Source organism: Danio rerio, chromosome 12 (assembly GCF_049306965.1).
Source record: "Danio rerio strain Tuebingen ecotype United States chromosome 12, GRCz12tu, whole genome shotgun sequence".
Taxonomy (NCBI): Eukaryota; Metazoa; Chordata; class Actinopteri; order Cypriniformes; family Danionidae; genus Danio; species Danio rerio.
In genome coordinates, this window is record NC_133187.1 from 10,072,501 (window position 1) to 10,097,000 (window position 24,500).

Sequence of the window (24,500 nt, forward strand, 5' to 3'; positions counted from 1 at the left end):
GTTTGAAGAAAAAAAAAATCATGGTTTGGGGTTACATTCAGTACAGGGGTATGCGAGAGATCTGCAGAGTAGATGGCAACATCAACAGCCTGAGCTATCAAGACATTTGTGCTGCCCATTACATTACAAACCACAGGAGAGGGCAAATTCTTCAGCAGGATAGCGCTCCTTCAACCTCCACATCAAAGAAGGTCAAGGTGACAAGATTGGCCAGCCCAGTCACCAGATAGATGGAGGAGGCATTGGAAATGAATCCAATGAATGTTGATGAACTCTGGAAGTCCTGCAAGAACGCTTTCTTTGCCATTCCAGATGACTTTATTAATAAGTGATTTGAGTGATTGCAGAGATGTATGGATGCAGTCGTCCGAGCTCATGGGAGTCATACACAATATTAATTTAATCACTGCACCACGACTTTATATTCTATTCTGTACATTATCTCTGTTAAGAAACTTTTGTCTGAGCAAAGTCAGACCTTTCGGTCCTAATTACATAATTAAAATCAAGGCATGGTCATGTTTTATTTTGGTTATATAAGGACAATCTAGAGCACAGGTGTCAAACTCAGTTCCAAAAGGGCCGTAGCTCTGCACAGTTTAGTTCCAACCCTAATTAAACACACCTGATCAAACTAATTGAGTCCTTCAGGCTTGTTTGAAACCCACAGGTAAGTGTGTTGGAGCAGGGTTGGAACTAAACTGTGCAGGGCTGCGGCCCTTCAAGAATTGAGTTTGACACTCCTGATCTAGAGGCTTTTGCCTTTCATACAACGTTAAGCCACGTCTTATACCAAATGATCAATTGGAAGTCAAGTTATTTGTTGTTCCTAAAACTTGGATAGGTGACAAGACTTTTGTCAGGTAGTGTATATTTGTCATTGGCTGATAACATGATTTCCCAATTTAGAATTTGCAAATAATAATTTTCTTGAAGGTTATTATGAAGAATAAAGTCTGAATGCATCAATGTGAAACTAACTTTACCTCAATCAATGAAAACAATTTAGAGAAGAATCAATATCACACAGAACACTGTCAATTTTATGGCATTTAGTGAAATAAATTCCCTGCAAGCACTGTTATATGACTGCACTTGAGAAAGGTTTTACACATGTTTAAATCCCCTCAGATACCTTCTGTGTTCTGTGGCGGGGTCGAGAAAGTCCATCACTCGCATATATTTCCATTGCTTCTTTTTCTTAGCAGCTCGTCCACTACGACTGCCGTCCTGCTCCAGTCGCTTTTTCCTGGTGTATGTGTCTCTGAGGTTTTTCCATTTAGCTTTCACCTCTTCCACTACACAAACAAACGCACAAACGTTTGGTGATGATGGTGTTTTAGCGCGCTGCCTGCACCGCTACACAACAAGCTGCAGCAAAACAAAACTCACCGTCGACTCCCATTTTGTCTGCTATTCCTTGCCAGAGCGCTTCTTTCCGTTTCGTGTTTTTGTACTCGCTGTGGTTCTTATCAAACAGTTCCTTGTTCTCAGAAACCAAAAACAACAACAGCTCAGCGTCCATCTTGACTACCATACTTCTTCTGACTGAATAGTGAGTGGGTTTGTGAATCGGCGCCATCAAGTGTGCGGGAGAGACATTTCTGAACACGTGACTTAGAATAATTATTATTTATTTATTATTATAGTTTTTCAAATTGAAGCATATAACTGACAAGTATACAGGATTATATGATAACATATGTAACAATCATGCAAACCTTAGTGATGCAGAACATACTTTAAACAAAAAAGTGTAACATATATATGAGGGGATCCATCGTATTTAAATTATTAGATTGTACAGATAATTTTTTCATTATTAGAGAGGTTTTAATAGCTATCTTGTTTCTTGTAATTGAGGTCAAAGATTATAAAATATTTTTAAATCTTTACAGAAAATCAATCAATTAAAATTTAATTTAAAAATTGAAGGAGGGAGTAATAGACATTACTTTTGCCTTGTGAAACATCCCAAGAAAAATAATCAACTTCAAAGCATTGTCGAGTGTATCATAGCCAGTTTTACAATTCAAAAAAAGAATCATGCATTCGTCAAAATTAATTATTTTGTAAAATGAATCAAAAATCGACCCTGAAACCCGTTTTAAAATTTTTTAGGAAATTTACAAGTACAAAATAGATGTACAAGACTTTTAGGCTCAGTGGTACAAAAAGAACATTGTGGTGAAATGTCAGTTTTAAATTTATTAATAAATATATTGCAGGAATAACACCCGTGTAATATTTTGAAATGAATTCCTTTTACCTTATTTGGGAGTAAAAACGTATTACTTGACGTGACGTAGAATATTCAGTGTGATACAAGTCCAGAGATATGAATAATGAGTAATTAGTTGTTTCTTGGGCCAAATCTCAACAAGGTGTGTATAGTTCAATAAATCACAACTCTTTTAAATTAAAAAGAAACTAGTAAAATCATTAATACATACCTCAAGCCTAACTTGTACATGCCCATATTTCTTTATCTTCCTGAGACCCAAAGAAAATTATCTTTTTTTTCTTCTTTTTTTCTTTCTTTTGATTTCCTACATTCTTTGGGTTAGTTATTTATTATTATTAATATATATATATATATATATATATATATATATATATATATATATATATATATATATATATATATATATATATATATATATATATATATATATATATATATATATATATAATTTTTATTTTATTTTTTTTACATTTTTAATTCTACAGCATGTCCACTGTAGTGGACCACAGGACCATTTTAGTTCGAAACGACCGCCACTCAGACAATAAAACTGTACAGGATATGGCTGTATAGGGATATTATATGGAAGCGTATGAGTAGCATAATTCAATTCAAAATGTGATATGCAAAATGGCAATGCAATATGTTAAATGGCAATGTATTTCTGTATTTAAATTTGCACTTTCCAAGACATATGAGCAATGTTTGGTGCAGAATGAAAATGTAAATTAAATTACATTGTTTGCATTTCTCATTTTAAACACTGTTTTAATATGTAAATTGTATCCACATTTTAAAGCTTTATAAGTTGCAAAATTAAATTGAAAATGCTATACACAGACTGAATTTGATGTGAATAAAGTACAAGCAGAAACCGTAGCAAAATAATCATTTAAATGTTAAATGATAATCTACAGCCAATGAGAGAGCAGCATCCACTAGTGTGGGTATCTGCAGACCAGCGGGAGGTTGGGGGAGAAGTTAAAAGCGCTTCTTTTTGGTCTATTTGGACCCAAAAAATGAAGGAAAAACTAGTGGACATTTGGCAGGAGCACCCGTTTCTGTTTGACGTGTCATCTGAGCAATACCACAACCAGATCAAAAGAGAAAAAAGTGAAAAATCCTTATTTCCCTTATTTCCCTTTCTACCCCACTAAAGGCTTCTTTCTCATTATGTAGTTAACAAAATATATACTATGTGACCTCAAATTGTTTCCATGTCACTTATTACGTGTGTTTAGTTGTTAGATGTAGTTTGTGGACCAAGACAAAGTTGTCTGTGGTTCTTCCTATTGTAAAGTCTTTCAGTGTGAAAACCCCTGTTGTTGATCCATCCTAAACCTACAGTGTGAACACAGCACCGACAGATTGCTAATAAAAAATATCTAGTAACATTTTATTTACAGTCATCATGGCAAAGATAAAATAAATCAGTTATTGGAAATCAGTTATTAAAACTATTATGTTTAGAAATGTGTGGAAAAAAAACTGTCCGTTAAATAAAAATGGGAGAAAAAAAATGCAAAGGAAGGCTAACAATTCTGACTTCAACTGTATATCTGCATAAAAACAAAAATATTTCAGATTTTTCTATTAAGATCCTATATTATTGATGAATCATCAATGGAGTTGCATAGTTACTTGAGTCTATGTGTGCTTCTTAATAGTTGCTGCTGATTGGCCCATTCCCGAATGAGCTGATTGGCAATGGCATATGAAGGTGGGACCCAGAACACAGGTGGCTGTTCTCTTGGGTTGCGTGGAGGATTCTGCAGTGCTGTTGTTATTTCTTCTAAAGTGAACCAGCGAGCATCCTCAAGTTCAGCCTTGTCTATATTCACCTATGCATCAACACATTGAAAGTGGTTAAAACACAGCAATGTCTCTCTTTACCATTGCTGTCATTGGATTAAATGGGAATACATTTTGAAAGGTCTGAATATTTGTAAAGGGTCAAAAACAGTAACTGCCTGCTAAACATGTTAGTATCTGGAAATAAAACTGACAAGAATACTGTTAATATTTTAACAAATTTATAAATATATATTTTAGATTATAGATGTGATTCAAAGCAAATCCATTCATCTAAATTCACTTAAAAATAGCTCTGAGAAGTTCTTTACAATCAAGTTTGCTGATAGATAAATAAAACAATAAAAAACATAGATTAATAATTGAATTAAACATAACATGAATAAAATGTTATGTACAAATTATACGAATTCCAACAGTACAAAAAAAAAATTATATATAAGCAATATCACATGAGTAACTGTGATATGGCTGTATATCGGCACTGGTAGAAGGCGTGCGCTGGCTTAAGGTCACAGGCTGAGTGCCTTAGTGTCCCACCAGTGACGATATACAGCCATATCGCACTGCTACTCGTGTGATATTGCGCTTATCCAACAGTTCAACAGCATAAACGTGTGTGTATATATATATATATATTTTTTTTTTTATATCGAACACAAGAGTCTAAAAATCCTTTTGTATGAGGAACTACTTTCTTCCACCATTCATTCACATCTGCAGCTGACATTAGTACAGCAGAAACCGTTGCTACTATACCAACATCACTTTACAGCTAGTATTTGAATGATTCTCTAGCGTAATGTCTAAAGTGATGACATAACAGTTGTTTTTGCTTATATTTTAAGATTATAAGGCTGAACAGCATGAAATGCCATCAGTCTACAAAGATTTCCCAGTATTTTTCTGTTGCAATCAGGATCACAATAATTAACCCTGAAAAAGCCATGGCAAAGCAAACACTAGCAGATTACTAGGATATAAATACAGAGTAAAGCCTGGTTTATATTTCTGCGTCAAGTGACCGGCGTAACTCACGGCGCAGGCAACGCGCGTGGCTGTGCATTTATACTTCTGCGCGCTGTCTCTGTTGGTCTGCATTAACACTTCCGAAATGCTAGTGGGCAGTGAGGTGTAAATGTTCCTCTGTGTCGAGTTTCTTCGCTTCTGTTTTGCTTTTCCTGAACACTTCCTAGTTGTACAAGTGGCTCAAACTCGCTCATTTTGAGGCAGGAACCGGCAGACGTGCAACAACTTTAACTATGAGGTAAACACAAAACAAAACTTTCCATCAGGAGCTCCTTCACGGGACTCCACACGGGACTAAACAATCGCTACATTGGGTTCGCATCCAGCTCGCGCCATTTGCGCGGCTCTCGGTCCCGCCCAGACTCGTCAGCGCTACCAAGCCAACCAATCACAGAGCTTGCGCTACGCGTCGTTGCGACGTGTAGTTCCAATTTTTGAGAGGTGCACGTCAGCGACGCCAACGGCCACGGCGAAGGGCTATGCGTCAGCGCCGTAGCATACGCCAGTGTTTGACGCAGAAGTATAAATCAGCCTTTATACAGAAGGGTGAGGAGGCTGTTTGAGTGCTTTTATTGCAGAATACCTCACGCTATCAGCTGATCAGATTAGATATACCATATGAAAAAACAAAAACTGCATACATATCAACATAATAAAATTCAGGTAAGTAAATAAAAATTGTACATTAATTCTCTTTAACCAAAATATGTAATAGTTTTAGTGCTGGACAACAATTAATTGCATCTAAAATAAAAATTATGTCTGATTTGACATAATATATATGAGTGTATTATATATTTATCATGTATATGTGATGCACACACGTGCATAAAAACAAAACTATCCAAATCAATTGTCTTACATAGAAATTTAAATTTCATTTTCATGAAACAACTGAGCCACAGTGCCGCCTATATTTAAATTCATATAATATTAATTATTGTTATTTTATTATTATACATTGTGTTAATATAAATAAGCATGTTCTCAAATATATGCATGCATGTGTTCTTTTATATATAGAGTACATAATAAATATGCACAGTACACACATATATATTATGTCAAAAATAACTTTTATTTTGAAACTGTTTTTGTTTGTCTTACTTTAATAAACAGTTAAAGGCATTGTGCAGGTCTCACCTGTGTTTTGTTTGGGTTTACCGTGGCGTGACAGGCTAACATAAAGGAGCTTTGTGGGAATGGCCAGTGCTGTGATCCAGAGTACTGAAGATTCTCGACCTCTAACCCCACCTCTTCTGCCACCTCTCTGTGCAGCGCCTCCTCCACTGACTCTCCTGCAACATCATTTCAGAAAATACATCAGGTCTAAATAACCAAACTGTAAAACAACCAACTGCACTTAAAAGAACACTCCCCTTTTTTGGAAATAGGCTAATTTTACAGCTCCAAATTAGTTACAAATTTGAGTTTTACCATATTTTAATCCATTTAGCCGATTTTCAGGTCTGGTGAAGCACTTTTAGCTTAGCATAAATCGCTGAATCGGATTAGACCTTAAAATAGATCAGAGTTTCTTCATCATACTCTGCAGTTTAAACAGGTCTTTGTAAACAAGACTTTTGGGGGATGGCTTGTGATGTGAGTGGGTTTATTTTATTTTATTTATTTCTTTGCATATGTAATATGTAGACAAAATTTGGAGAGTGAAGTATGCTTTCTTCTGAATCTTTGTCTTTAATAAAAACTTATTTGACAAAAAAGACCAGAGTTTCAATAAGCTCAACACTTCTTTATTTATATTGTTTACTAAAACCGAGGGAAAAGCAAAAGTTGTTATTTTCTGGGCCTATATGGCTAGGGACTATAATTTCATACTTATACTTTCATTTCCTTTCAACTCCAATCATTTTACCCCATCTGAAATAAAAACCCAAAACCAGGATCCCTTCTCCTCCTCAGCCCACCACATGAAAATCTCAAAACATTATGTAATTCTGAGTGTCTCACAAAGGTAAGTGGGCTTGACAAACCACCTGTATAAAACACACTCTTTCATCACTCTGACACTTTAACCAACACTTGCACAGGTGTTGCACATAAGTTACACAAGTGTTTCAGTAATACCAGCCTGACCTCACAAGGTAATGTAACATGTAATGTATTTTTAGGTTTGGTCAGTTTAGAGCAGGGGTCACCAAACTTGTTCCTGTAGGGCCGGTGTCCTGCATATTTTAGCTCCAACCCTAATCAAACACACCTGAACAAGCTAATCAAGGTCTTACTGGGTATAACTGAAACAATCAGGCAGGTATGTTGAGACAAGTTGCAGCTAAACCCTGCAGGGACACCGGCCCTCCAGGACCGAGATTGGTGACCCCTGGTTTAGTGGCAAATTCACATGAGTTCAGTCATACGAAAATGTAAAATTTTTAAAAGGAGGCATGGCACCAAAGCCCATCCCCTAAACCCAACCCTCATTGGGGGAGGAGCAAATCATACTCAATTATATGAATGAGATCATACACACTTACATGAATTAGCCACTAAAAAGTTACAAATTGCCGTGAGACTGCATTGGTAATCCAGTCAGTAAGTAATCTAGTTGGACAGTCCAGAGTAGGGTTGCACCAGCTGCTCATAAGTTCTTTCTTGCACTGGAACGTAAAGTCCTCACCAGAGGCTTAATAACTACCGGCTAGATTGTAATAAGGCAAACAATAGTTAGTAGGTCGTTAGCTCTCTGTAAAGTCATGCGTAGTAGCACTGAATGACGTAATATCCAATAAAAAGCATTTCAATCATTAAACTGCTCTTGTGCATTAAACTAATGCATCTATATACACTACCTGACAAAGTCTTGTCGTCTATCCCAGTTGTAAGAGCACTAAATAATAACCTGAATTCTAGCTGCTCATTTGGAAAAGTGACAGAAGGTAGATTTTTCTGATAAGAATCCTGCACAAAATCTATTGGAACCCACGTGGACCCAAGATTCTCATAGAAATCAGTCAGGTTTGGTGAAGGAAAAATCATGGTTTGGGGTTACATTCAGTATGGGGGCTTGCGAGAGATCTGCAGAGGGGATGGCAACATCAACAGCCTGAGGTATCAAGACATTTGTGCTTCTCATTACATTACAAACCATAGGAGAGGGCACATTCTTCAGCAAGATAGAAGCTGGTCAAGGTGCTCCAGGATTGGCCAGCCCAGTCACTGGACATGAAGATTATTGAGCATGTCTGGGGTGAGATGAAGGAGGAGGCATTGAAAAGGAATCCAAAGAATTTTGATGAACTCTGGGAGTCCTGCAAGAACACTTTCTTTGCCATTCCAGATGCCTTTATTAATTATTTTTAATAGTTATTTTTTAACTATTAATTAGTTATTTGAGTTATTGCAGAGATGTATGGATGCAGTCCTCCTAGCTCACGGGAGTCAAACACAATATTCATTGTTTTTCCACTGCAACATGACTTTGTATTCTATACTGTACATTATTTCTGTTAAGTGACACGACTTTTGTCTAAGCAAAGTCAGAGCTTACTGTCCTAATTAAATAATTCAAAATCAAGGCATGGTAATATTTTATTTTGGCAAAATAAACATAATCTAGAGGCCTTTGCCTTTCATATAAGCCAACATCCTTCTGACCCCAAATGATCTACTAGAAGTCAAGTTATTTGTTCTTCCTAAAACTTGGATAGGTGACAAGACTTTTGTCAGGTAGTGTATAACTGTCCTATGAAAGTGAAATGACAAATAACATTTTGATAGTAGCTTACATTACATAAAAGTCAGTCACTATAACCGACAATGCACATACATGTGCACAAGCCATGGCATGAATTTATCTGCTCTCACTTCTGCAGATCTATGTGCCCTCCAGAAACTTGCGTTCTGTGAATGAACGTCGCCTCGTGGTTCCATCCCAAAGAGGGAAGAAATCACTTTCGCTCACGCTCACGCTCAATCTGCCCAGATGGTGGAATGAACTCCCTAACTGCATCAGAACAGCAGAGTCACTCGCTACTTTCAAGAAACGACTAAAAACCCAACTATTTAGTCTCCACTTCACTTCCTAATCTGCAATTGCCTCTCTGAATATCACACTAACTGTACCCAAAAAAAAATTTTTTTAAAAATAAAAAAATACTGATACTACTAATACTTTCCTTCTTAGACTTTACAGACCTGAAACTTGCCTATAGCACTTATTCATTGTTGCTCTTATAGTTGTGTAAATTGCTTCCTTGTCCTCATTTGTAAGTCGCTTTGGATAAAAGCGTCTGCTAAATGACTAAATGTAAATGTAAATATAAATGAATACATGCAAAATACACATGCAGTTAAACTTGATTTATATATAAATAAATAAATAAATTAATTTAAACGTTTTAAATTAATGGATACAATTAACATAAAACACTCCTTAAAAGAAAAATTAAACTCTTCTTTTACAGACCAAAAAAAAAAAAAAACTGCCAGGTTTGGGAGGAAAACAAGGCTTTGAGTAGAGGGAAATCATTCTTCATTATTGTCGTGAGCTCTTCAATGCGCAATGTAAACTAATGTTGCGGTCATCTCTTTTCTACCTATATACATGGGGGGATGCTAATGTAAATATTCAGTAAGAACGTAGCTTAGTTTAGTGAAACACAAAAATATTTAGTAGTGTGTCAGTTGTAACTTAGAGTCCCTTTAAGTCTAAGTTATAACTTACGCACTGTTGACGCAACCGGCCTCTATCTCCATCCTGAAAACCATGGTAATCACTGGGGTTCCCAAAAGTTTGTACATGATTGTATTTGATAAATCTTTTTATTAATTTTGGTTTCAAATCTTGTTTGCAGTCATCAATTATAAGTATGATTACTATCAGTATATGGCAAGTTTTGGTAATAAAAATACATTTTAAAATTTTTGTACTTTCAAAATTAAAGCACATTAAAAATCATGTACTTTTGTCGTGGTAATAAAGCGTGCCTCACCCATGTCACAGAAGCCAGAGAGTGCGCTGTACATGCCTGGAGGAAACATGGCCTGTCGCGCCAGCAGACACCTGCTCCCATCAGACACCAGAACAATCACCACTGGAGACATCTGCACAGAGACGTGTTCATGCAGTTAGTGGACAGTTAGTTCATGCAGTTAGTTTGCAGGATATTCAATGAGAAATTCAACTAATATCAACTACTACTATGGGATAAAATTGGTCACAATAAGGTTCAATTAGTTCATCTTAGTTAATGTAACTCCTGACATGAACAAACAATGAACAATACATTACAGTAGTTATTCATCCTTATTAACGTTAGTTATAATAAATAAAGTTCATTGTTAGTTCGTGTTAACTCGCAATGATTAACAAGCACAACATTGCATTTTCAATAATGCATTATATATAGAATATCTATTTATAGTGTATATTCTTAGTTGATGTAAATAATGACATTACGTGTAACCAATTTGTTTTTACTAGGGAGAAATTGCTCTCATCTGATTTATTTGTGTTCTGAAGATGAATAAAAGTCTTGTTATTTGGATATAACATGACCGTGAGCAATCAATATTAGAATTTTCAATTTTGGGTGAAGTAACCATTTGAAAAACCTACAAACATCCTTATTGCTAGCATGAGATTTGTCTTTAAAGGGTACCTATGGTGAAAAAAAAAAGTTTTAAGCTATTTGGACAGACATGTGTAGGTATAGTGTATAGACAGTCATATTGGGGTGATATAAACACACCCAGTCCTTTTTTTCGATTAACCAACATAAAAACGATGGACCTATTGGAGCGGTTTTGAGACCGACCGCAACTTGACGTAGGAGTCTAGTCAACCCCCCCCTAACACCACCACCACCAATATTGATTGACAGGCGCGCGTTACCATACCCTCAGTTTTTCGTTTCACGTCCGCCATTTTCAGCGTGTGAGTAAAAGCGATGTCACCAAAGAAACACCCTTGCTCTATTTTTGGATGTAAGGCTCACTGGGCTCAACACAAGAGCCTTCATCGTCTTCCTGCAAACGAGCAACAGAGATTTTACATTTAGCAGCCATTTGCGCTGAACATGCACTGAATGCAACGTATCGAGATTCGGGTCATTAAAAACAGCTGATCCAACGAGTCTTTCAGCACTCTCTCCGAAAACACTCGGCTGGCGGATCAACATTCACCACATGATCGCTCTCATTGGCGCCATTGTTTGTAACTTTAGGTGGGCTTACAAACCTGTGTACTTTTCATTGCGTCTTCCTTAAACTTCAGCCATTTGCATTTGCTGTGGTTATAGAAGCTCCGTCGTCTCAACTAGGAGCGGCTGTAAATGGTGAGTGCGTCCCTCCATTGGAAATAACGAACTTGCCTCAGTTATAGCCTCAGTTAAAGTAAATTCAGTATGCATGGTTATTAGTCTCGGTGTACAAGCTCTGAACTTTAAACTAGCACACAGTTGGCATAACTTTGTGTAGTTGATGCAGTTTTGTTCCGTACAGAAACGCGGTGTTGAGAAGCCTTTAATATTAATTTACTGTGATGAATTAAAGCGCGGTTAATAGTGAAAGCAGTTAATCTTTGCTTCCCTTTACGGATGATGCATGCATCGTTACATAGCGGCTGGAAAACTAAACAAAGACACAAATGATTTTGTAACTACCACTTTGACGCATTCATGGTCTGTGTCCGAGTCATACATGTACGGCTGAATGCTGGTCCTCTCACTCATGTTGCTTCTCTCTGTCTGCCGGTCTTTTGCAATTCACAAAGCAGGGGAGCTCTTGGCTCTGCCGCCTTGTTAAGTTGGGCGTGAAGTCGAAACTAATTTTCATGTGAAGCAACACACCCCTAAAACAACGACCTGTGTAGACGCCCCCAAAATGACACTTTTTAACACATTATAATAAAAAACCTGAATTGTGTTTTGAACTGAACCTAAACTGGCACACTCAGAAGAACCATAATATAAAATCTTTTTAAAAAAAGGGTAAAATAGGTGCCCTTTAAAAAGTTATTGTATCTTATTACAGGTACAATCTATTATTGTATCATAGTAGACTTCATAATCGTTACTGGAATACTTTAGAAAAATCAGAACACCAATCCTATGAAATGGCATGCATGTGCACATGGACAGTTTTCTTGTTGTCTTACACAGTGAAAAGCATCTGCTTACTTTAGGGTAGTAGGTGATACCACTGCTTTGGCAAACTCTAAAACTTCCTGATTGGTTCCTGGTGGTGGGCTGCCCTGTGGCACTACAGAAGCCATTGGTCTGGTGCCATCGGAGGAGAGCCTGGCCCTTTAAAAAAAACATCAACAGAAAATCAAACTGCATTTGCCCTTATGGGCTCTATTTTGATGGTCCATGCGCAGAGCACAAAACGCAGGGCCCAAACGCTTTCAGGGCGTGTCAGGACACGTTTTTGCTAATTTAAGGACGGTAAATCTGCCTTGCGCCGTGGCTCATGGTCTAAAAGGGTTGAGTTTATTTTCTTAATGAGTTATAGGTGTGTTTTGAGAATAAACCAATTAGAGTCTCATCTCCCATTCCCTTTAAGAGCCAGCTGCGTCGCTCCATAAGCGCATTTGCTATTTACATAACGTAAAGTAAGTGGAAAAACTGAGCATTTCACAAGCAAACAGTTAAAAGTTTGTTTTAACAGAAAACAGTTAAACAGAGCATCTACTGTATCTTGGATAGGGAAACCTTTACGCACAGACATCAATTAGTCTATAAATAATTAATTTTGTTTGTTAAGAGCAAATATTCATTTCAAAACTATTTCTAAATTCAGCTCTAATTTCCAGCAAACGAATAAATGAATAATGATAACAAAGTGTGCTCAAAAACCTGAGTTATATCCTAAAACACATGCTGTGCCCCATATGGTCTAAAACCTGACAGGTGGGCAAATCTAAGCTTGTTTTTAATAAAACAAATATAAATATGGATATAATAAATAAAACTGCTAATAATAATAACATTATACAAAAGCAAATTGTTATGAATGAACTGAAAAAGCCTCCCGAGATGAAGAAGACGTAAAAGCAGTGATTTTTCATATTTATGTAGGCTAGAAAATAATGTAATATTTTAATCCTTTATATTTATATTCTATATCCATTCTTATTATATACTATATATATCCTTAATATTACAATTTTTTTCATATGTAAAGATATTTGCCTATTGCTCTCTTGTGCGTATTAAGCAGTGCATAAGCGAGGCGCTACTTTGTGCCGGAGTTTAGACCGGGTTAGTTTTGGTCTAATGAAAAATCTATTATAGATTCTCAAAATAGCAATGCGCCAGCGGTCCGCCTCAGAACGCCTTCCTTTTTAGACCAGAACACCTATGGACGCAAAAATGAGCGCTAATGCATTTGCTATTTAAAGAGCGTAGCGCAACGCCTCAAAACGACTCTTGCGCCAAGCTGAAACTACCAAAAGACTATTGCGTCACGCCTTGCGCCACACTGCGCCGGGTGTATGATAGGGCCCTAAATCTTTATGTTAGACTTATTATCAATATTTAGCTTGGAAAGACTCTCCTTACATTATATTACTATTAGGATGACTAAGCAGTTTTCTGCCTCAAAGGCATTCATTGTGAGCTCATTTAAGCTTATCAATACAAATGTTCAAGTTAACTCCAATATGTTGTTTGCATGCACTTTTCAACTGCAACGAACAGTACTTGATTTGTGAGTTAATTGGTGATTATTGACTATGCAACACATTAATGATGCCATTATGAGCAATGTATGTTTATTATAACAGTGTCATCATGTTGATTTCTATTATGTTACACACTTTAAATGCCACATATATGTTTGAAATGTACATGATTAGTTTCAGTAATTATCAATGTGTGGTAATTTGTATTTTCTTCATTTATAGTAAACCACACATACACAAACACACCCATCAGCACACCAATTATAAATGCTGGGAAGTTCTACATCCATCAACCAGATTAAAGTTTGTTTTTTGAGAACTGGATTGTTGCACCTCTTTTTAATGGAAGAGCATGGCTGGAAAGCAGGAGCTAGTGTAACGCACACAGTAATAATCGCAAATAATGACGATGTCCAAGAAGATAACATTAACATCCGTTGTAACCATGGTTTGCCTAGATTGTGTGTGCCAGATTGTGTTTGCCTAAAGTTTTTGTGGTTCTGCAGGCCTGCAGCTGGATATTATCGGTACTGGCGGAAAATGTTATCTTTTAATATTTTTATGGGTTTATCTTCAGATGTCATATTTTTAAAAGAAATGAAATTCACTGAGAGAGAGAGAGAGACAGAGAGAGAGAGAGAGAGAGAGAGAGAGAGAGAGAGAGAGAGAAAAAAATCACATTACAAATTGTAATTTACAACCTATGCATACTCGCTTATCTTGCGGTTTCACGTCTACATCACAAAAGCCCCGCCCCTTCACATTAGGCGCTAAGTGATAGTACATTCGTAATTATTTTTTTGCTTACTATAGTCTTCAAAATGTACACCTGGTTAAAAACTGGCACTTTAAAGAAGTCAAGTTGCAGTAGGGATGAACCATCTACATCAGCCTCTTCTATGGAGACATCCAGCGGCCTTGAATATATGGACGAGGATGTACTGATGAAGAGAATTAGGCCAACGCTAGAGAGTGAGAAACGCAAATATAGCGACACTTACATTGGGTTTGGGTTTACATGGATTGGAGATGCAAAAAATCCAAATGCAATGTGTAGTCTGTGGAGAGGTTTTAGCTAATGGCAGTCTTAAACCCTCATATATGGTCCGGCACTTACAAACAAGACACAGCCACTTACAAGACATGCCTGCAAGTTTTTTTTTTTCCAAGGAAAATTGGAGGAACTGCAGAAGAAGAAAAAAAAGGAGGCCCAAAGGAGCAGTAGCTTTCATGCGAAAACTTGCACCATTGGTTTCATGGGTAAACTGCAGCATCCACCAAGAAACTTTTGTCTGTACTTAATGATGCTGTGAAAATTGTAAACTTCATAAAAGGTCACCCATTAAAACTGGCATATTTTATTATTTTCATTTTAATCACGGAATCACAGAAAATGTGTATTTAGTTATTGTAGTTGAAAATGTGAAGTTTAATCGGAGAAAGCGGTGCTTGATAGATGTCGAATATTAGAAAGGGGTGCACACAGCAAAAAGTTTGGGAACCACTGCAGTAATGTAAATGTTTGTCATTACACAGTAAGTAAATAAAAGGTTTTGAAGGCAAAAAAAAAGTTCGCAATTACAACAGGTCAACTCACTTTATAGTTAAGCAATTATCAATTTTTACAGTGTACATACTTTTGCAGCAAGAGCAGACTCTGATGGAGTTATCATGAAGAAAGCTTTCCTGAGGTCCACAAATGTACCTCTGCACTCCTGTTCCAATGCACTGCGCTCTACTTCACCTACAGTAAGAAGACATCTCCATAAGGACACAACGCATACGAATGTCACATAAAAAACCTGTAAAAATCCACTTGGTTTTTCAAAAAATAATAAATAAAAAAAAAGTAATAAAAGGAGACCAATTCTGCAAAAATCTTTATTATAGTTTATAAGTGGCTTAACCCTTTCACACTTACAATCACACCGGTGTCAGAGTATATACAGCAATCAGAGAGTGAAATTTAATACCTATTACATATTTTTAAAGAATCGTTCCATACATTTTAAGACTGTATGACCCCTTTTCAACCGAAACACTGGCGAGATATCTTACAGTACATTTACTAAATATTAATGTAAGAAATGAATCCAAAACTAAGACATTATTCATATACTGAATAAAAATAGATTAAATCTAGCTAAATCAGCAGGTTGGCACCTATCGATCTGCATTAGTAATGGTGTTGCTTTGGTTATTGCAGTAAACAAAGCAGCATGATGTCAAATCTAGCAGGATTTCATTGATTTCATAAACTACACAGCATCCTGATATTCGCAGATTTAATTTAGGCCAACTTTAGCACACAACTATACATTGCAAAAACAAAAATGATGTACAATTTAAAACTTCTCTACGCTGATTTATCAACTTTTAATACTTTTTGAGACCCCGCGGACACCCTAAGTGTGGTGAGAGGGTGAAAAAGGTGAAGTCTAAATAGAATACAGCTGAGGATACTCGCGTCAATAAAGTGTAATTTTTACTTTCTTTCCTTAATGTACCTAATATTTCTTTATAAGGACCGAAAAACTGACTATTCTGTAGAATGATCCATGTATCTTCATTAGATTTAGCATAGTGTAGAAATACATGACTGTTTTAACTGACCTACTTCCAGAGAGAACTGGGGTTCGCTCTTGTCGGTGCATCCCAGAAGAAATGATTCATTAATAAAGTGTTTGTCCTTTCCAACCTTCTCAAGAATTTGTTTCAAATCTAGAGACATCAGGAAACACAAAATATACATTTAGATCCAGTATCTTCTAACTTTTGTGGTGGAAATATTCATAAACTGGTGTACTGAGACCTGCGGTTTTGAAAGAAGCCACTTTGCAAACCCCACTTCTGGTCTTCTGCAGCAGAGGAGCGAGTTTATGATACAGTAAAACATTGGCAAATTTCAGCGCCTCTCGGCACGCCTCATCATCTTCCTTTAATCTCATAAGATACCTAAATTTAAAGATTTTACATTATTTTTAGCAGTTAAGGTAACGAAATTATCAATAATTTTAAAGTAAAATCATAGGTAAATAAGTTGAGGTGGATTTTCAATTTCTGCTAATTATTTAATTCACCTAAAAATGCTTTTTACAAATGAAAAAAAAAAACTGTTTTAGGACTGTTTGCAATTTAAACTCATTGATATTTAATTTTTCTCAAAGAATAAATTACAAATTGTGTACAAATGTCATATTGCATGATGATTTTAAAAAAATATTAAATTAACTGTCAAATATAAACTCTAATATTTATTCAATTTACACTGTAAAGAAATGCTGGGTTCCACACAAACCAATTGTGTTGGAAAAACATGAAAAAAATGATGTTAACTGACGTTGTGTCGACGTTACCACTATGACATCTATCAGACGTTGAGTTTTGGTTACCATAACTGATGAATAAATGTCAGTATTTGACATCAATAGGATGTTGGTTTAAGATGTTGGGTTAACAATGGATTTTGGTCACTTTCTATCAACCTAAACCAACTAAATATCAACGTCATTAGATGTAATTATTGGACATCATTGGACATAGTGTTGTCCTTAGACGCTGACTAGACATTGAATTTTGGTCACCTGACATCACAACCTAAATCTAACCTAATATTAACGTCTTATGACATTGTGTGCATGCTGGGCAATAACTAAATGCACTACAGAATGTTACGTTTACACACAAACAAATTACATGTAAATGCATCAACTTTTAACAGCATAATACTCACTACTCATGAGTACTTTTAAAAGGGCTACTTTTTAGTTCTACCGTTATTTAGTTATAACAGGTACTTTTACTCTACTCACACAACTGTTTTAGGCAAGTAATGGTACTTTTACTTGAGTATAATTTTTCAGTACTCTTTCCATCACTGCTTGACAGGTCTTGTGAGGTTTGTTGTCAATTTACTTTGTAATATAACAATGTTTACCTTATATATTGAGGTAAAGTTGGTTTTATATTCACACTTGCGGACTTTCTCCTTAATATTCTATTTTCTACATTTTTTTTTTTGTTTTTTTTTTTGTAAAGTATTTTTTGCAAATTCTCAATAAAGAAATCTAATTGGCAGCCAATGACCATCAAACTACAACATTGTTCACACATTAATAAATATTGCTAATGTTAATTTGAATTAATACGTTTATGCTATTATTGACCGATTATTCAAAAGTAGCATGGTAAACAATATAGGTACAAGTTGTCAAATTGTTGAACAAATGTATAAATAAAGAAAACAAAAAAAAAAACACTTTACCTCAATATCTCATATTTATGTAAAATAATTCCAGTATGACATGGCAACTTATTTAATGTTAGAAATAAACAATGACAGACCTCGTTCGAGACACATATCCGGAGCAGGAGCGAGAAAACACCAGGTTACAGTTGTTGAAGAGCTTGAAGGACTGCAGCATGGCTAAAATACCCACAATAAACTGCCTGTGTGTATGAAGGTTTCAACATTAACACTCAACTGAAACAGTCGTGGGTGTAGGAACTTGCCTTGAGACTTTGAAACAAACCTAAGGTGACAGTACAATCTATTACTTCAGTGTCACGGATTTCTTTAAACGGCAGACGTTTTGACCTAGTTTTTGTTAAGGCACGATGAGATGAATCACAGAAACGCAAACCACAACACTCAAATCCGCAATAATTCGAATAAATAAATACTAATAATTATATGCTGTTCTCACACTTTAGTAAAATGTTCGTTTTATAGCATAATACACTATTACGTAAGTAATACACTATCAAGTTGTAACATACTTATTCAAATAATCATGATTGTTTTTGTGCTCATGAAAACAATAGGCTCGTTTGACTTGGCCAAAATCTGCGCAGAATTGATCACCGGTGATCATCGCAAGATGCATGCCGGTTAGAAATGTGTCCGCCTTGCCTTCGCCTCGCTCTGATGTCACGCTGACGTGCACCAAAAAACTCTCGCGATCGCGAGGCGGGTACCTCGGATGGAGCAGTCGGCCGCAGTTGCTCTCAAAAGACTGCGTTACAAAAAGCATGATGGGAAACGACTGGCTGACGACACAGCTTAATGCTGATTGGATGAGACTGACACATTACACTTTATTATCTTGTTTAACTAAGGTTTATACCTACCTGGATTTGTTGAATACCTTTTTTGTATTTACGTTGATAATTAAAAAAAAAGTCATACAGAGCATTACATATGGTTATTTATTTAGATTTACACGCAAACAAAAACAAAACACATCTTTGTAAAACATAACGTGACCTATCCAATATAACTAAATGTTACTAATAAATCATTAGGATGTGTGTGTGCTGTATTTTATTTCTCTCTCAGTTTTACTTTTTGTATGTTTGTGTGAATTTTGTATAAGGCTTTACATTTTGCGGCTCCAGACATATTTGTTTTTTGTTTTTTTGGTCCAATATGGCTCTTTCAACATTTTGGGTTGCCGACCCCTGCGTTAGTCAATCCAATAAATACATATATTCAGAAATACAAAGGTAATCAGACTGTTTTGTCATTATGCCTCATCTTTGTGTGGTTTCATATGAGAAGTGAAAAGGGTGTAGTAAACTAGACACACACACACATATGTATATATATGTATGTGGAGTCAAAAGTCATGTTTAATAGACTAAGAACATTTCCACAGTTTTTCCTACAGTCTAATAGTTTTTATTCTGGAGAAAGTCTTGGGCTATTTATTTTAGTCTGGCTGAAGTAAAAGCAGTTTATATAGACCTAATAAGCTTGTCAATGTAATTAACCCCCTAAGAATTTATTTGTCATGACCCGTCACTCAAAAGCATCTTGCTATGGCTACTTCATTTATAATGTAGCCAAATTAGGTTTCTTGAAAGCTTTCTTGCTGTATAAGCTGTTTATTTTGTTATTCTTTTAACGTTTGTTGAATATACAATTATATTTTTAAAACACCCTTTTAGTTAATGAGCTGTTCATCTTCTGTAATTCTGACCATCTTTTTGTAAAAACAGTGATATTTCTATTGCATCCACTCCCATATTAAAAATACTATAGTAAGTATACTGTAGTGCTTTTGAACCATGTTATAAAATAGCCTATTTAAATTTTATAGTTGCTCTGGTATCACAACAACTATAAACATAACCCAATACTGAAAAAACATGTTCAAAAATGCTATAATATTTACTATAAATCACCATAGTATTTTTTCATGAGGTCATTCGTCTGCGATAAAAAACGCGAACGAGATCTCCGCCACTGGTGACGTTTCCAGGTGGCTAAACAGCGAGATTCGGCAGGTGTCCGACTTCTGATGTAATTTTTGAGCCCTCCTCTTACTGCGCACGCCTGCTCTCGTTTATAATGCAGTCAAGGCGAGGCGCACCTCAAACGAGCCTATTGCTTGCGCGCTGCGTAACATGCCCTACGTCATTACGTCATCAAGAGTGGTCCGCAAACAGCGGCATGAAAGAAAATGTGAAAGTAAGGAAACAGCGCTCTCTGTCGATTTGTCTTTTGCAATGTACATTGTTCATTTTTAGTTGTAGTACATAATTATACAAACAACCAAAAAAGACTATTTATCGCCTTGTTTGGGATGTATATCGTTAAACAAACAAACAAAAAAAACAAAGTACATGTTTTATTATTATTTTTCATTGTTAATACTACAACAAACATGTACAAATTAACCAAACAGACAATATAGAAGAACTACAACAATAATATTAATGATGATAATAATATCTCAACAAAATCTGAATTAAATAAATGCAAATACACTCACCGGCCACTTTATTAGGTACACCTTATCATGTTGGACCCCCTTTTTGTCTTCAGAACTGCCTTAATCCTTCGTGGCATAGATTCAATAAGGTACTGGTAATATTCCTGAGAGATTTTGGTCCATATTGACATGATAGCATCACACAGTTGTTGCAGATTTGTTGGCTGCACATCCATGATGTGAATCTCCTGTTCCACCACATCCCAACGGTGCTCTACTGGATCGAGGACTGGTGACTGTGGAGGCCATTTGAGTACCGTGAACTCCTTTTCAAGAAACCAGTCTGAGATCATTCACGCTTTATGACATGGCGCTTTATCCTGCAGGAAGTAGCCATCAGAAGATGGGTGCACTGTGTTCATAAAGGGATGGACATGGTCAGCAACAATACTCAGGTGAGGCAACAAGATTTTTTGCGCCCACAGAACTGCTCACTGGGTTCTCTTTTTTAGACCATTCTCTGTAAACCCTAGAGATGGTTGTGCGTGAAAATCCCAGTAGATCAGCAGTTTCTGAAATACTCAGACCAGCCCGTCTGGCATCAACAACCATGCCACGTTCAAAATCACTTAAATCACCTTTCTTCCTTATTCTGATGCTCGGTTTGAACAGCAGCAGATCGTCTTGACCATGTCTATACTTGGCTAAATGCACTGAGTTGCTGCCATGTGATTGGCTGATTAGAAATTTGGTTTAATGAGCAGTTGAACAGGTGCACCCAATAAAGTGGCCGGTGAGTGTCTATCATGTGAATACTTTATTATTAAAATCACAGTGCATGTATATGAAGGTATCAGTATCACAGTATTTTAATATATCAGTAACATTTTATTCCCCTTTTATTTATTTGTTGTAGTGATGTATGGGTTTAGCTATTTCACCTTTGTTACCAATAGCTTTAAAAGATGAAATCCATAATATAAATGTATATTCATGATGTTTTTGCATTGTATTAAATGGAAAGAGACAAATTATTTAAATTCTCAATCCTTATTAGGTTATATGAAAGTGATTACTATTAATATTTGTGGATTTTTAGTGAAAATAAATGTTAACAACTAAAATAAAGTATTGAAATAAATAATACAATAAATTGAACAACAATAAATGATAATAAAAGTAAAAAATAATTCACATGAATTAATTTATTAAGACGACTGAGATCTTTTGGTGTGTGTCAGACACTGTTAAAGACTTTCTATGATTCTGTGGTGTCTTCTGTGATGCTGCTGGGGAGGCAGACAGTTGGAGAAGGAGAAAAACCAATTAAAGAAGCTTATAAAAAGGGCAAGTTCTGTTGTGTACTACCCACCATAGAAGAGATTGCAGATGATCAAATTATGGACAATTTTGTCAGTACACGGTGGTACAAATAATGTTCCTCAAGGAACAGTTTTATACCTTTTTAAAAGTTGTACCTTATATGGTGCAGAAAAGACCTCCTATGATACTGTTCTGTGACTTTTACGGTACAAATTAAAATGAAGGTACACAATTGTTCTCATAAAAAAGGTACATACGTGTTGGAAAACCCCTTCTTTATGACAATAACTATGAAAATAAACATTTTTATGAATAATTTCCATATTAAACATGAATCATCATTTAAAAGCATATGTTATATATAAACATTAATTATTAAGTTCTATAAAACAAAACAACTGGTAAAACAAAACCATAGTAAATTAAACATTTAAGGCATTTTCAATAAACATTTGGTAAGCATTTTCTGATAAATACATTTTCATTATTGATATCTGCACGTTTTAGTGTTTGCTTTCCACTACGCACATGAGCTGGCAAAAGTCCTGCATATGCAGTGTTAATGCAGACATTTTAGTATTGCAAAACTAATCAAACATTAGGCATATCTCCTTACAATACTTTTGCATAATTATATTTCTCATTCATTCATTCATTTTCTTGTTGGCTTGGTCCCTTTATTAATCCGGGGTCGCCACAGCGGAATGAACTGCCAACTTATCCAGCAAGTTTTTATGCAGCGGATGCCCTTCCAGCCACAACCCATCTCTGGGAAATAATTATATTTCTATTTTAAAAAAATAAAAGTTTTATATTGTAGATTAGGAGAAAGTATTTCTGTAACATTTTTGTGAAAAGTTTGTCAAATTTTTAGCAATAAATATATCTTTTGATTTATATTTATTCTAAGTATTTTTATTATATATTGTAAATGGAAAAGGTGCATTTAAACAAAAAGAAACTTAAAAAAAATATCAATGTTTAAAATGTATTTGATGTTTTATTTTTACTGAAATTTAGCAAATAGCAAAATGCCTTTAAACAGTTCTCGAAGGAACACTTTTGACACTGTTTAGGTACAAAGTATCTTGTCACTGTATAGTGGCACTTTCATGGATCACATTTGAATCTTTGATGAAGGTACAATATCGTATCTGCAGGTTTTAAAAACTAAAGGTACATTTTGTTTTCCCATGGTACAAATCATGTCCTTAAAGGTACAAACTGCAATGGTACAAATTAGTTTCTTTGTCGTAAGGTACGATTCTGTTCCATAAAAAGGTACTTTCCCAGTCACAAGGGTTTGTACCTTCTTTGGTTCAACATTGTAGACTTTTTTTTTCTGAGAGTGTATGATGAACCACAATTGTCATTCCCTTTTTGATACAGTCCAAGAGTGTGCAAGCTGCTGCTGTTCAGCCCGGTGTAACAGGGAATGATACAGAAAGTCATTTTTACCAACAGTAATCACACTGCATAGCAAAGTCATACTAGATGAATTATGCTGAATTTTAATTGCATGAAATACTGTAGATATGGACTAATGTCTACTCATTGTTTGAAACTAGCAGTGCCGTATAAATGTAATTTTAGTAATATTATTGTCTTTTTATATATGTAATTTATTTTATTTATCTTATAGTATGGAAAGCTCTGCTGTGATGTGAATTTCCCTTTGGGATTAATAAACTCTAAACAAACAAACAAATATAAAATTATATAAAAATTCAAGTAAATGATTAAGTTGTTAAAACAAATAAACAAACAAATATATTATTGAATAAAAGTAAATAAACAACATTAAATACAATTTAACAATACATTTATTTTTTTTTCAAATAAACAAGTAAACGCTTTATTATAACAGTGCTGTAGTTGCTAAGTATGAGCTACAGATGGCGCTGCACTCAATTATTTGTCTTCAGTGGATGTTTCTCCAGTTCATCTGCGCCGCGGATCTTTCACAGCGAACCGACCGACCGCTGAGGAGTGAAAGAGGGACGCGAGCTAACCGAACAACATTGATCGATTTTGCTTTATCGACTCATTCAAGAAGCGACAGTAAGTTGACCTGCTTATTTATTCTGAAGAAAAACATATTTAGAAATGATCGCATGCTCCCAAGACCATAGACAAAAGCCCAAGACACTCTAGAAATTTCCCTGCATATTTCCATAGTTTTCCCGAGGCTCGTTGCTTGGATGTTTCTTGTAAAAATGCCGGTTCCCAAAACATTTATTAATGTATGTTTTTAATCTCTCGTAGACTTGAGACAGAAAAGTAGATGAAAAACCTGTCTGTTTTTCTGTTTTCAAAACAATAAACTGCGGTTATAAAATCACAGCCATCATTTGTACAGTAACGCTAACGTAGAGATTCCTACAGTATACACTGAATATCAAAGAGTTGTTTGTAACACGAATAACAGTAATATTAAAGTCAAGTGTGCTGGTTGATTCAATAGAGTATACAACTACAATGTTAGGATAACGTTCATTTAACGCGATAATTGTATGTTTAAATAACGAGACTATATTTTTCATGCTAAAAGAAAGATTTAATCGGTAAATATGAATATGCTAAATATAACGTTAGTTGCAGCCATAAAAAGAGACTAGGATTCCAACAACATGAGCTATTCGAATAATGTTAACTTAGTAGAAGATAGCATAGTAAAGTTAGTCAAATGTTTGGGTTTTGAAGGGGGAGGGGAAAGGACGTGGCACTCAAT

General features: G+C 35.5%; 3 protein-coding genes across 8 annotated transcripts in view; 1 reads left to right on the forward strand and 2 right to left on the reverse strand.

Moving 5' to 3' along the window:
• si:ch211-207i20.3 overlaps positions 1 to 1,554 on the reverse strand; it is a 7,220-nt gene extending 5,666 nt beyond the window's left edge. Inside the window, exons 1-2 of the mRNA XM_021480265.2 lie at positions 1,393 to 1,554; positions 1,136 to 1,298 (exon numbers count right to left, since the gene is read on the reverse strand). Coding sequence (XP_021335940.2) covers positions 1,136 to 1,298; positions 1,393 to 1,537 — 308 coding nt within the window. The 5' untranslated portion in view covers positions 1,538 to 1,554. The remainder of the gene's footprint in view (positions 1 to 1,135; positions 1,299 to 1,392) is intronic.
• Positions 1,555 to 3,429: 1,875 nt separating this feature from the next.
• Positions 3,430 to 18,818, reverse strand: nudt13 (nudix (nucleoside diphosphate linked moiety X)-type motif 13). Of its 5 annotated transcripts, XM_073917653.1 has the most exons (10): positions 18,510 to 18,749; positions 18,075 to 18,179; positions 16,543 to 16,685; positions 16,344 to 16,451; positions 15,368 to 15,474; positions 12,226 to 12,351; positions 10,039 to 10,150; positions 6,230 to 6,384; positions 3,887 to 4,086; positions 3,430 to 3,586 (listed from the first exon to the last, which is right to left on the reverse strand). In XM_073917653.1, exons 1-10 carry the CDS (start codon positions 18,614 to 18,616, stop codon positions 3,550 to 3,552), a joined length of 1,200 nt encoding a protein of 399 aa, XP_073773754.1. In that variant the 5' UTR covers positions 18,617 to 18,749; the 3' UTR covers positions 3,430 to 3,549.
• Positions 18,819 to 23,661: 4,843 nt separating this feature from the next.
• p4ha1a (prolyl 4-hydroxylase, alpha polypeptide I a) overlaps positions 23,662 to 24,500 on the forward strand; it is a 44,913-nt gene continuing 44,074 nt past the window's right edge. For both annotated transcript variants that reach the window (XM_073917710.1, XM_073917711.1), the window contains exon 1: positions 23,662 to 23,830. In XM_073917710.1, the coding sequence (XP_073773811.1) occupies positions 23,665 to 23,830 (166 nt within the window). In that variant the 5' untranslated portion in view covers positions 23,662 to 23,664. The remainder of the gene's footprint in view (positions 23,831 to 24,500) is intronic.